We start from the raw sequence: 12,658 nt of genomic DNA, 5'->3' as shown, positions 1-12,658 counted from the left end.
GATGCTGCTTTAAAAACCAATCAATTAACAGGAATTACCACCACTTGTTCTTTTACTGCATGAACTACCAAATTAGATTAGGTACTATAAGACTATCTTACATCCCATTAATTTCATTCTACCTATGCAGAAAAATACATCAGCACTTTTCGTTTTTCCTTCACTCAACAGCCAGCCTTAAACCTCGAGTGTGTGAGTACCCTAGGAAGAACAGCTCAGGCATAAGAGCACTCCTTCAGTAACGTGCATGTTCAGAGACTTAAGAAACAAGTACAAAGTGGAAATTAATCACAACTGTAAAACAGACAAAGGCAGCCTATGCTACACGTTTGGATTTTAAAGATTTCATTCTGCTACTACAAAAAGCAGATCTTAGAAACACTGCTGAGTTTGCCAACTATAGAGTTTCTCTCTTTAAAAGCAGTTTATTAACAGTCATTGTAACAAGACAAAGCGTTTGCTTAGATTACCTCTGAATTAAACTATAATCCATATCTGTGACACAGTCTGCTGTCACATCCCCCACGGCTCCATTTTAGGGTCAGTTCTCTTCAGCAGTTCTATAAAGGACCCAGATGCACGACACAACAGCACACTAAACAAGTTTGCAGAGGATACTAACTTAGAAGGAGCTGTCAATTGCCTCAAGAGCAGAGGCCTTGCAGAGCTCTTGACGGACCGGAGAGCTGGGCGGTTACCCACTGCACGAAGCTGAGTGAGTGCCAGATTCTGCACGTAGGACAGGGCAGCCCCACAGAAAGGGCTCTGGGAGTTCTGGCGGATGGGAAGTTGAATGCAGTGTGCCCTGGCAGCCAGAAGGGCCAGCTGCAGCCCAAAGTGCATCAGGCTCAGCACTGCTAGATGGGCGAGGGAAGGATCTGTCCCACTCTGCCTGGGCTTTAGGAAGAGGTCCTTCACCGCGGTGGGTCGGCATGGCCATGGCACCCCAGTGCAGCAGGTGCAGCCCTGAGCGGCCAGAGCTCGAGGAGCACTGGGACACCACTCCCAGACATCGGGTTTGGGTTGTGCGTGCTCCTTTGTGGAGCCAGCAGTTGGACTGGATGGTCCCTGAGGGGCCCTTCCAACTCCGGCTGTTCTGTGATTTTATGATGTCAAGATGCAACCAAGGCCTTTGGACAAGAATCCATAGCTGTACTCAAGGAATAAACATCAGTACCAGAACACTATTTGCTAATAATAACTGCTACATAACTAATAAAATATTTGTGAAACAATAATTTTGCATAGCACTTTCTGAAGGTTACTAAATACGCACTTGTCTTATTGCCCAAAGTACCAAATAACAGACACTTGAAGATTTTTAAAGAGATACAGAAGAAAAATGCCTTTAAATATATACATGTACTTCTGCATATAACAAGTAAATCATTAAAAAACCCACAGATTTACATGGAGCACAGTACAGGAGCAGACAAAACCAAAAAGTTAAAATGAAGAAGTAAAACCAATGAATTTGGAGATGGGATGCATTAAGCATCAAAAAACAATGCAATCCATGCAAAAATATTTGTACAAAAAACAAAGGCAGTCTGTTGTTTCTGGAATCAAGACGACAAAAGCTAATTACCCACCTAAACTCCAGAAAGTTATTTGAAGTCCATTAAGAGGTAAAAATCCATAAACAGTTCTTTTTATTGTCACTAATGTCTAAGATTAACAAAAAACCCAACGAACTGTTCCTGCATACATTCTTTTCCTAATGAGCTCACTGCAGGGGTGAGCAGCTAGCAGAATGCTAGGCATCTGGCAAGTGGCACTGCTCAAGCCTTTCTTTAAAGCTGAAGGAAACACCTCTACTGTCATACTATCAAATCCACCCGTGTGAGAGAAGCACTGTCAAGATTTTCCTTTACCAAAAGAGAGCGGTAGTTTGAAGAGAACATTAAGAATGCTGACATTCCGCAATAACTCTCTTCGAAGTGGCATAGGATATCTTAGCAGAAAAAGAAGATCAACTGCACAAACTTCTATCAGTATTCCCCACAGAGCTGCAACTGTAACCCCACAAATGGTACCAGAACCGGCCAGCAGCACCGCCACAACCACCTGGGGCTTTTTATTTCTTCTTTTTTGGGGGTAATCAAAAACATTCCTAAATGTCTATGAGCACTTGTGCCATCACGGAACTAATGTGTTAAAACAAATAAACATACTAACTTGCTAGCACAATTAAAACTAGATTCCAGCTGCATGGGAGAGGCCTTGATGAACCTTCGTGTAGTACTGTTGGGCTCCTTGATCTTCTGTTGTGCTGGCAACCAATGGCTACAGTATAAATAAAACTTGTCCAACTAGACCTTGATTATTAAGCAGCTGTTGAAAATAAAGCAATCCCTCACACCATCAGATGAGAAGAGAACTGCAGCTATTCCCAGGACAATGTTTTCCTGGCAGGTATATAAACATCCCCCACACTCACACATGCGCCTACAACAGAACAGGAGCCTGCACCTAAGCAAAGAGAAATGTTCTTAAAAGGAAAAAAAGGGAATAAGTGTTGCCAATAAGTTACATTAACTCCATTAGAGTTAAATCAATAGATGTTATTCTTGCTGTGCAAAATGGAAGATAACTAATTTATCACCAAACGATAAGAAAACATGCAGAGCGGGGATAGGTGGGGCAGTGCTGCAGTGCGATGCCTTTAGTATCTGCATAAAACAAGAAAACACATTTAACGTGACTGAGATCTTAAAGATAAAACACAGTGAAACAATAGCGGGAAAGCCAACAACAAGGGGTGCTAGAATAATATATTACAGCTGTTAAACCTAGTGCTTTCCTGAAAGGAAAAAGAATCGCAATAAAAACAAACTGTATTTCATGGTCCTAACAATGAAACAGCATTTTGCTTTTTCAAATCTCAATTTTATTGGCCTCAGAGGATTCTGTGTTCTTAAAGATTAGCCTTCCCATGGGAAATTAAAAAAAAGGCAAAATATTAGTTCCCCTCTCATGAAGTCATTCTTTTGAGCAGGTTTCCTTAGCAGCCTTGCATGGCACAGCTTGTGAAACTGCCTTGCATTTCTTCCCACTCAAGAGGGTCAGAAAATAACTTTGAATTCCAGAAAGACCAAACAGGAATTACTCCAAGCTGCGTTTCCTTTGCAAGCACCACACACTGGCTCTGCAGCTTTGGACTAAGCAGCAAAACAAGAACAGTTTACTTTAGATTGACAGCCAAATGGCAAAGAGATCTAAAAAAAAAAAAAAGACTTCAAGCTGCATCAGCAAAGGATTTTGATTCTTACTCCTGATTAGAGATCCTGTTAGCCAAGAGGCTTGAGTTAGAACAATATACAGTAGCTAGACTTTCAAAGCTTTGGATCCACATTATACGTTTGACTTCATATAAACTCAGTTTGCTGAGTGACCTTTGCCAGTAGAATAAAAATAATGAAGGTTGTTTTTTACCTGTTTCCTAACCACTCCCTCAGACTGCAGGATAAGTGCTGCTGATTTCATTCTAGTTAGCCCATACATAAATCTTGCTCAACGTTTTAAAGACTAATCAGTTACAAGTAGCTTTGCTCTAACCTGGAAGGAGGTAGGCATGGATAGCACAGAACATGGTCAAGAGAAGCTGCCTTTACATTAATCTGTTCATCACAGCATGTAAATTGGGATTCACCTCCGTATTCCACAATAAACACACATCATAAGCCCTCAGTCTAACATCAGTTACAGAACTGCACAAATTCCAGACTCCCATCAGGAAACATGTTTGCCTGCATTACTGCCACGCTGCAACTACAATCCTGTGTTAACAAAAGAAGCAAACATCAAACAATATGTGCACTACACCGTGCTGGACCTTAAGAGACCAATGAGCAGCAAACAAAAGTAGCACAGAAGAAAGACACAAGATAATTATAGCATGCATTGAAACCTAATAAGAGTACGTTCCTCTTCATTTCACCTAAGAACTATTTTAGTGAAAGATAAGTGTAGCTAGAACCCGTTTCATATTCAGTTATTTTAGGCATTTGAACATTCAGCATTCTCAGTGAATTATGCTGTCAAATATTTCTCTTATGCTCCACTTAAATGCTTCTTTCAATTCCTTCAGCATCGTTCTGCTACCAAATGCTGAACCAGAAAATAAGTACCTGTGAAAACTGAGCCTGAATTACACTGCTGAAAGATCAGATACAGTTTTACAAGCAGCAGCTCCAGGAACACGATTAGTATCAGATGAAAATCTTTCACCAAGTCAGTATAGCCACAGAAAAAAAGAAGCAATAAAGGCAGCATAAGCAGTCATATCTCTATGTTATTTCCCTAAGGTGTTCTTTCAGTTTGCCCACAATACATGTCATTTCCCCATAGCATCTGTGGAGATATAAAATAAAAGCTCAAAAGCCTGGAGAGAGCTTATTGCAGCAAGATCTAGAGGTCCTTTAAGTCAGCAAATGTCTTCCCCCCCCCCCTCCTTCCACCTAGTTCATGATAAAGCTGGTCACCTTTATATCAACACCTGATTTAACCATGCTTTAGTACAAATCATCTAGCACAGTTAGAGCACGCAAACAGGTTTCCTTTGGATGAAACTAAACCTGAAAATGTACTATAACACCTAACACTCCCACCACTAATGAGCATTCAGTCAGCTGGACTAAATCAGGGCTGGTCTTAAACAAAATCTACACTGCATGCATTTCAGAAGGATCTAAGTCCTCATTACAAACTGGTTTGCTATAAGGGCACACTCTCTGTTCGGGTGCACTATTTGCTAGGACAGACAACGCCAAGAACAGCCAGATTCTTATCAAGTGTAACGGAAAAAGTACATTCAACTTCAGAGGTTTAGACCCCACACTTTCTGAAGATTAGTTCCTTGGCCAATGTCATTCACCCCTCCTTTAGTTTGAATTTACTCTATGTTTGGCTTTGACATCATTCAGACACACAGTTTTCAGGACCAAACATTAGACCTACTCTTCTCTTCAGCCTCTCTCTCTCCTTCAGCGTCAGCGTGTCAGCCTTGGCAATCACAGGGACAATGTTGACTTTTCCATGAAGAGCCTTCATGAATTCTACATCTAATGGTTTCAGCCTGCCAACAAATGGAAAAAAAAATGAAACTCCAGTGAATTTTGTTTGTTCTACCTTTATACAAACTAAGTAACACTTTAAAAATGATTTTTTTCAAGTATCTACATCAACAGTATGTCCAGAATAAACTAAGTCACAGCACTTGCTTATCAGCTCTGTTGTCTAAAGACTGAATTCCAATTAGAACTGTCACTATGAGATATATTCAGTGTTGTAAGCTCTTAAGTTTCTAGGTGATAAACAATGTAATACTGATTGCTTCAAAGCAATATTAAACACCAAAAGGGAACAAAAGCTGAGGAGAATGTTAGTCTCCAAAGACCATTTAATTGCATTGGCTAACTGACAGTGTGGGAAGTAACTAAGTTTTTTTGTCTAGTTCAAGGAGCGAACAGACTCACAAACACAACAGAACACCCCAACATGCAAGAGCTTTTTCTTACCCGTGCCCAAAGGGAGAGATGAAGTAAAAACAGCAGTGGACTCTATTGTCTATAATGTGGCGCCTGTTCAGCCCACTCTCATCATGAAGGTATCTTTCAAACTGGTTGTCAATGTACTGGATAATGGTTTTGAAGCTGTTGTATGGTAGCGGGGAGGGAAAAAAGAAGGAAGAGAATCATCGCAAATTAGCTTTAAAATAACAAAAAATGAACAATGCAGAGATGAGAACAATAGGAGAAAGTCATGCTTTTGTTAACCTCTTCACTGTTAAAAAATTCAATGTTGTAGCATCGTGTCTACTATTGAGAAAAACTATTTAAATAATACAAAAAGGAATTTTCAGAGCAGCCAAGTGCCTGTTTATGCCTACAGCTACTCTCAGTGTTACCCTGACCACCTGGACAAAAAGTTCAAGAGCAAGTTCAGAAAGAAGCACTAAGTAACTACAACACAGGCGACAGGGACAGGAACAGGACTGCCTGCTTTTTCTTTTCCTGGGGGTAGGGGCTAAGGATTTGTTTTTAATCCAGCTGACAAATGATATATCCCGGATATCCTCTTGCAACCCTGACCTGGAGCTAGGTTTCTATAGTTACCTATGGAAATCCTAGTATTCTAATCCATTTGAATTAAATACAAATACATTTGAAAGTCATGCACCAAAGCATCACATGACTTTGGCTATTTTTGTTACCTTACAGAATCCTTTTCTGTTGGCAAAGAAAAATAATACCTACTTAGTTCAAAGCAAATTAAAATATGCTCTGCAAAGAGGTAAAGGAACACAAAATATGGTTATAGAGATTAATGAGTTACGATGAACAGTGGCTAGAGAGAGAAAAGAAAACATGATGCATTACTAAGAGGATTGTTTTAAGGCATTCCAGAGCATGTAGACACCTGCAAAGAACATTAATGTAAAAGGACACTTTATATTAAGCACCGCAGGAGAAGGGAAATGAACACACTGATGCAGATAAGATTAGGCAGATGATTGTGTCATGAACATATCCTAAACTACTTGAGAAAAAAATACAAGCAGAAAGCTTACGTTGAAAAAAAGTATCTCTGTTGTGAGAAATTTAAAATTTGAATGGAGAAATTAAGAAGGAAACAGAAGAGAAAGCACAGAAAAGAGAATTAATAATAAGGAAAACAAACACAGTATGTTGGCAAGTACTGTGGCAGGCAGAGAAGTTCAAACCTGGGGTGAGCTGCACTAAAAAAGATGAAATAAACAAGAATGATGGAAGAGATCCTCAAGGGAATTTGATTTTCCAATGCTGAGTTCGCTTTTGGATTTAGGAGGAATATATTCTACGATGCAGTTACACACACGTTTCTCGTGGCAAAATTTGCTCTAATTCATACTACAGAAGACAATACAGCACTACGTGGAATTTACTGGTTTTGACCTTCGTGCTGCTTAATATCTTGATATCTAAATGTGTTGAAAAAGCACAATGTGTTTTATGTTCCTGTTGATCTTTAGACCCTTTTAGCTGGTGAAAGGTAACAAGGCTGAAGACATACCAATATTAGGACAGAAAGCAAGCACAAACAATGGGAAAGCAACTATCACACATTTCTCTGGCAATGCAATCAGTTTACGTGCAGTTTTCTAGTTATAACAGCTATAATTTTCCCTATGAATGTGGTGTTAGTGTCCTGTACCTCCTGACTTCCGGGAAACACCTGGCTTATACCACTGTGCTATCATTACTTGGGAGATAACACATCCTGTATGGTAACAGCAATAACATAACCACTGCATTTAAGAAGCCCACTGGGGGAAAATGAACAATATTACCAAGCTGCCAAAACCCACAAAACACAACTTAACGTAAGCCAAAATAAGAAGAAATACACAAATTAGCAGCAGCCAGAAAGCTGTACCAAAAAAGAACCCAGTACATAGCTACAAAGATGAAACAGGGCGTATCATCACCAGTATCTAACAAGTCCAGCTGTAAACTTCTTTTTTGGTCAACCAACATTTTGATGGCAGATTTAATCCCAAATCTGTGCCTGAAGCTTCCCCCTCCCTGCCTTCAATCATTTCTCTCCAGTCTTCAAGGACATGTTTCTCTTACAATCCCAACGTGTGAATGCATGGAAGACCCACTCTATGCTTCAATCCTCCCATCATTAAGAATTTTGCTATTCTCTAAATACATGCCTAAGGTGATGCCAAAAGAGCTTTTCTAGGTTTAGTTTGGCTTGATGCTAGAGTACAGAACTCCTGCTAGCACTAAACTTAAAAAAAGCTTCATACAGAATCTAAAGAAAACATGCATCGTTATGGTTAACCATGGCTGGCATCCACCTGTTCTTACCGACGGTTCAAATATCAGTATTATTTGGAAAACAAAGAAGATAACCTATTTCATAGATTTATTCCAACACATTCACTAATAACGCATTTCCCAATCCAAAACTGTAACGTTTCCAATCCAGGCCTTCCAACCAATGATCTCATACCTACTAACAGCATTTTTGCTGTGATAGAGAATACATAAATACTGATCACAATTCCCGTCCTTGAAAGTCAAACTCTGTTAGGAACCCTACTCAGGAGAAAGACAAGTTGAAGCGGTGTTAGTGATTGCTGCCTCCCAGAAGCTTCATGCCAGTTTGATTTTTTTTGAATTTTTCAAAAATTAACTTCAGGTTAATTTCAATCACTCTGAAAAACATGTGGTCTTCAGAAGTTGCATCTTCAGAAAAGGTTTTATGAAATACGAACTGTGATCAGCACCATCTACTGGTTAACTGTAACTGCAGCAAGTGCACAAACTGAAGTTCCAGAACACAAACTCGCTGCTTCCTCTGAAGAAACAAGGAAGGAAGGTAGTCACACACAGTTAGTCTCAACTACAGTTCGAAACAAAGAGTCTACTCATCCGTGTTCCTATGACATCCTGCAAAGAACAACAGGCTGTCAAAACGACATGCATCACAGCCCAGTCTAAGTCTTTACGCATGACATAAGAATATACGTTTAGAGAGAGAAATCCAGAATTCATTATATATTTTTATTTTGTAAGTACTACTTGTTCCCATCACGTATGTCCAGGTTTAAGAATTGTCACAGAAAACTAAGCATAAAACACTAAGTTATTCTACTGCATCTGAATCACTATGGAATGATTTCTATTTAGCAAGCCTCTACAAAGAAAAGGGAAAAAATCTGAACACGTACGTCTCTAAGAAACATCTTAACAGAATAAACAAAGGGCATCAGAACACAATCAGCAGGAAGAGCTCTGTGAAACACAATGCATGGCGGCAGGGCTCTTTGCTCCAGCGGAAGGAAGCTCTACTCAGCAGCGCACAAAATATGCACGGCCATGCTACTGTCCAGAAAAATGCCTTGCTGCTACTCGAGAAGTTAGCTTACTTTTAATTCAGCAACTTTGGAAAGGTGGAAGACACAAACTACCAAGCAGGGCAGTATTTACGTACATACCAGTCCTGGCTGTTAATGGCATCTCCATATCCTGGTGTGTCTACCACCGTCAAGCGCAGCTTCACCCCCCGCTCCTCTATCTCCACCGTGGAAGCTTCAATTTGAACCGTTCTCTCTATTTTCTCTAAAATAAAGGAACATTTTCATTGTTACTATTCCTATATTCCTATCAGTGCTGCAGAAACCCCTGAAAGAGAAAGCAATGAAGAAAACAAAGCTTTTACTAGAATCTACATGACAGAATATTTTTTAAGTTTTAAAGAAAAAATAGTCCAAATTTACACTTTTTTCTGTAAAAACAAACAAAAAACCACAGTGAACTCAAAGTCAGATTTGTCAGTGATAATATGCAAAAAATAAAACAATACTAGGAAGCCTGCCAGCTTCTTTGTCAGAAGGTACTTACACCTCCAATCGGGATTTTAGACTTCCCAGGTGAAAACACAGTAGAGGAAACGGGGAGTAGAGTAAAACCACACTTAGGTATACCAACATCTACAATGCCTGTGGTTTGTTTCTGCTCTGTGGGGATTTTTTTTGTTGTTAGTTTTTTAAATAGAAATTGATGAATAAACAACAAAACCTGAGTTTTTGAAAGGAAATACAAATGAGAAAATGACAGCTTAAAGACAACCACCAGGAGAATTCAAATACAGTAAGACAGTTTGAAGACAGGGTCCCAAGGGTGAAGTTCTCAACGGGATGGAGAACATGAAATTTCATAGGGATGTATGTGCTGAAGGAACAGAGAAACCACATTTACCTGCAGCTCCAGGAATATAACGCTCTGGATAAAGATCAGTCAGAAACAGACTGTTAATTAAAGTAGATTTTCCCAAGCCAGACTCACCTACAAACAAAATAACGTATATTATTGAGTACATGCACTTTTTACTCCAGGCTTTTTTAAGCACCTCCTCTTTACCCAAGCCCACATAACAGAGGATCTGTCAGGATCCACCCAAGCTTTTGAGATAAAAACATCAAAGGTTCAGCCAAGCAGTTTTTAAAACACAGGAAAAACAAGCCTTTAGTGTTTTTATAAATACGGCATGAAAACGCTAAGCTCACTGTTCTAGATTTCATAATAAAAGCTGAGAGGTCATACAGCACTCTAACTATGTAGAACCAGAGGTAGCTAGTCTTATTTCACGGAAACTTATGAAATCAGGAGCTGTAGCTCTCCTGCTGAAGGTTTATTTGAGCTCTGAGGTTTTCAAAACCTAGAAATTGATGCTGGGACATTGTTTGGACAGCACATGAACAAAGCAATACCAAATTAGCTGTCATGCTCTGCATCCTTGTAGTTAGGCTACGTATATCCTATGAAAATGAAAAAATCATAAGGAAATTATTCAAAATTCAGTGAGAAGTTCCATCATTCTAGAACTTCAAGTCATACAAATGTTGTCCTACATCGAAGCAGTTAAGTTAAACCTGTAAATGCAATTGCTAAATCTGAAGTTCAGAAAGTTATCTTCTTTTTTTCTGACCCAAAGAACCAACGTTTAGAAGAATTGTCCAGGCTCCCCTTGTGCCTGTACAACACTAAACTCATTCTATGTCAGTATAACTCAGCACATCACCTAAATCTGCTTTGTGCCTAAAGGTCTTTCCATCAAAGACTCCTACAGGTGCTCATCCACAGAACAAGCAAATCAGAACTTTATTTATGACGTCAGATTGAGTCAGCATAGAACAACAGAAAACAGAAGAACAGTATCACCACTGCAACAGAAAGATATCCATGGTGTGCATCCACATGTTCACTTGTGGAAATGTGACTATTAGAAAGATTAGGCAACTATCCCTAGCACCTGGTGATGAGTCAAGAAAACTAGAATGTCCTGTTGGCACGAAGTTATCATCTTTAATCACCACAAATATCCCCTCCTAAGAAACATGACAAAATGGAGATTTAGCTAGATAGAGTGGTTCAGAGCTTTTCTCTTCTGTATGCCCATAAGTTGTTACCTAGGAAGACAGATAGCTGTGTGAAAGAGTCATTTATTTTTGACTATTAAAATCAGGAAAAAAAATCTGAACAAGTGACTTACCAACTACCATCAGTGTGAATTCAAAGCCCTTCTTCACAGATTTCCTGTGGACCTGGTTTGGCAGATTAGCAAATCCCACATAGCCTGCTGAGTCGGAAAACTAACAAGAAAGAAAAGTTGAGTACAAATGAGATCGCCCTCCCTGCAGTAAGACAGCTGAAACGGGGTTGATGCGATTCTATACCATGAACTGCAAAGGAGTAAAAAGCACAAAGAAAACGAAACTATTTTTTGCTGCTGTAGCAAGGCAGACCATGAAACAGGTCGATTTACCACACGGTCTAACAGAATTAGAAATTCAACAATGAACTTTGGGCTTCACATGAAGAGAAGTCTCCCAGTGAGTAAAAATATAAGTTTACAGGTAAAGTACATATACTTAAACTTGCAAGAGCAACTCTTATCATCTAAAGCTGTAAACAAACAGAACAAACAAACAAAAACCAGACTTTAAGCCAGAGGTGAAAAAGATGCCTGCTCAACTCTGGTATCTGCTGCTACTGACCTAGAATAAGTAACACACACGCCCATGTGTAGAAAAACAAGAACAGCACGTGGAAACAGAGATAACCACGATGCAGTCACACACACACACCTACCTTCTGCTCGTTAACCTGCTCACCTGTCTTTGTAATGTTTAACTTCTAACAGAAAAGCAGGAAAAAGAAGTGTGCTGAAACACTTCTTCGATAAGACATCTCGGCCATAAAATGGCAGTCTGTTTCGCCACCTGTTATAAACTGACTGAATACCCAATAAGAACCTAAAACAGAACTGCACCCGCTTTGTTTAGGGACCTGTAGGGCCCAGCTGTAGCTAAGTATTTCTTTCACAAATTAGTTCATGATGAGAACAGTTTTTATACAGTGCCACACTTCCAGTGGGAGCGGAGGGGCGTGGGGAACACAGGGGAAGTCACTTAAAAGGCACATAGTTATCCACCAACGATTCTTAAAACCCACCCGGATGAGCAAAAACACTAGAAATGAAGATCTGTTGGATGAAATGTATTGAGGAAAGGACATCATTTTAAATGTGTAAGCAAACACAGAATGTCTCAAATATCCAGAAGCACGTTCCTAGGATCACACGCAAGCGCTGTTTTCCCTGAGCAGTGATTCTTACAGAACAGAGCAGTAGCAATGAGGCATCACTTACTGACTGCTATCCCTGCTCAGTGAAACCACAAGCACTTTCAGAAGTTGGGCGGATTCAGAACACAGAATTGTGGCTGCGCAGCCATCCCCTTACCTTTACTTTTTCGCCTGACTGAGACATGTTTCGTCACTCCAAGTTTCAGACACTGCAAAATAAAATGCAGAATACCTGTTAGTTGACTTCATGATTACTTTCATTCTAATTTTGAACTCACTGATTGCACACAAACATCACCTTTTATTCTAGTAGAATGAAATGTCAAATGAAAGAACAGCATCCTTTTTCATTCCGTTTTTACCCTTGCCACAGATAAATTATATTTTTTTCTTAAAGACGGTTTACAAATAGCTGAAGCTATTTTACCTGTTGGCTAAAAGGTACCTGAAAGGTGACATGTGAGAATGATGACTACATACAAAAACTCCCAGAGCCCAGGACACCTGCGGGCTCTTCA

At 39.6% G+C, this 12,658-nt stretch overlaps 1 protein-coding gene across 2 annotated transcripts in view; it reads right to left on the bottom strand.

Moving 5' to 3' along the window:
• The window catches only part of LOC110406600 (septin-2), a 29,770-nt gene extending 17,368 nt beyond the window's left edge, over positions 1-12,402 (bottom strand). For both annotated transcript variants that reach the window (XM_021413350.1, XM_021413351.1), the window contains exons 1-6: positions 12,298-12,402; positions 11,047-11,146; positions 9,753-9,839; positions 8,990-9,113; positions 5,520-5,654; positions 4,960-5,077 (exon numbers count right to left, since the gene is read on the bottom strand). In XM_021413350.1, coding sequence (XP_021269025.1) covers positions 4,960-5,077; positions 5,520-5,654; positions 8,990-9,113; positions 9,753-9,839; positions 11,047-11,146; positions 12,298-12,324 — 591 coding nt within the window. In that variant the 5' untranslated portion in view covers positions 12,325-12,402. The remainder of the gene's footprint in view (positions 1-4,959; positions 5,078-5,519; positions 5,655-8,989; positions 9,114-9,752; positions 9,840-11,046; positions 11,147-12,297) is intronic.

This window comes from Numida meleagris, chromosome 14, assembly GCF_002078875.1.
Source record: "Numida meleagris isolate 19003 breed g44 Domestic line chromosome 14, NumMel1.0, whole genome shotgun sequence".
Taxonomy (NCBI): domain Eukaryota; kingdom Metazoa; phylum Chordata; class Aves; order Galliformes; family Numididae; genus Numida; species Numida meleagris.
Note: the sequence above shows the minus strand (reverse complement) of the source record. Positions and strands in the feature narration are given on the sequence as shown.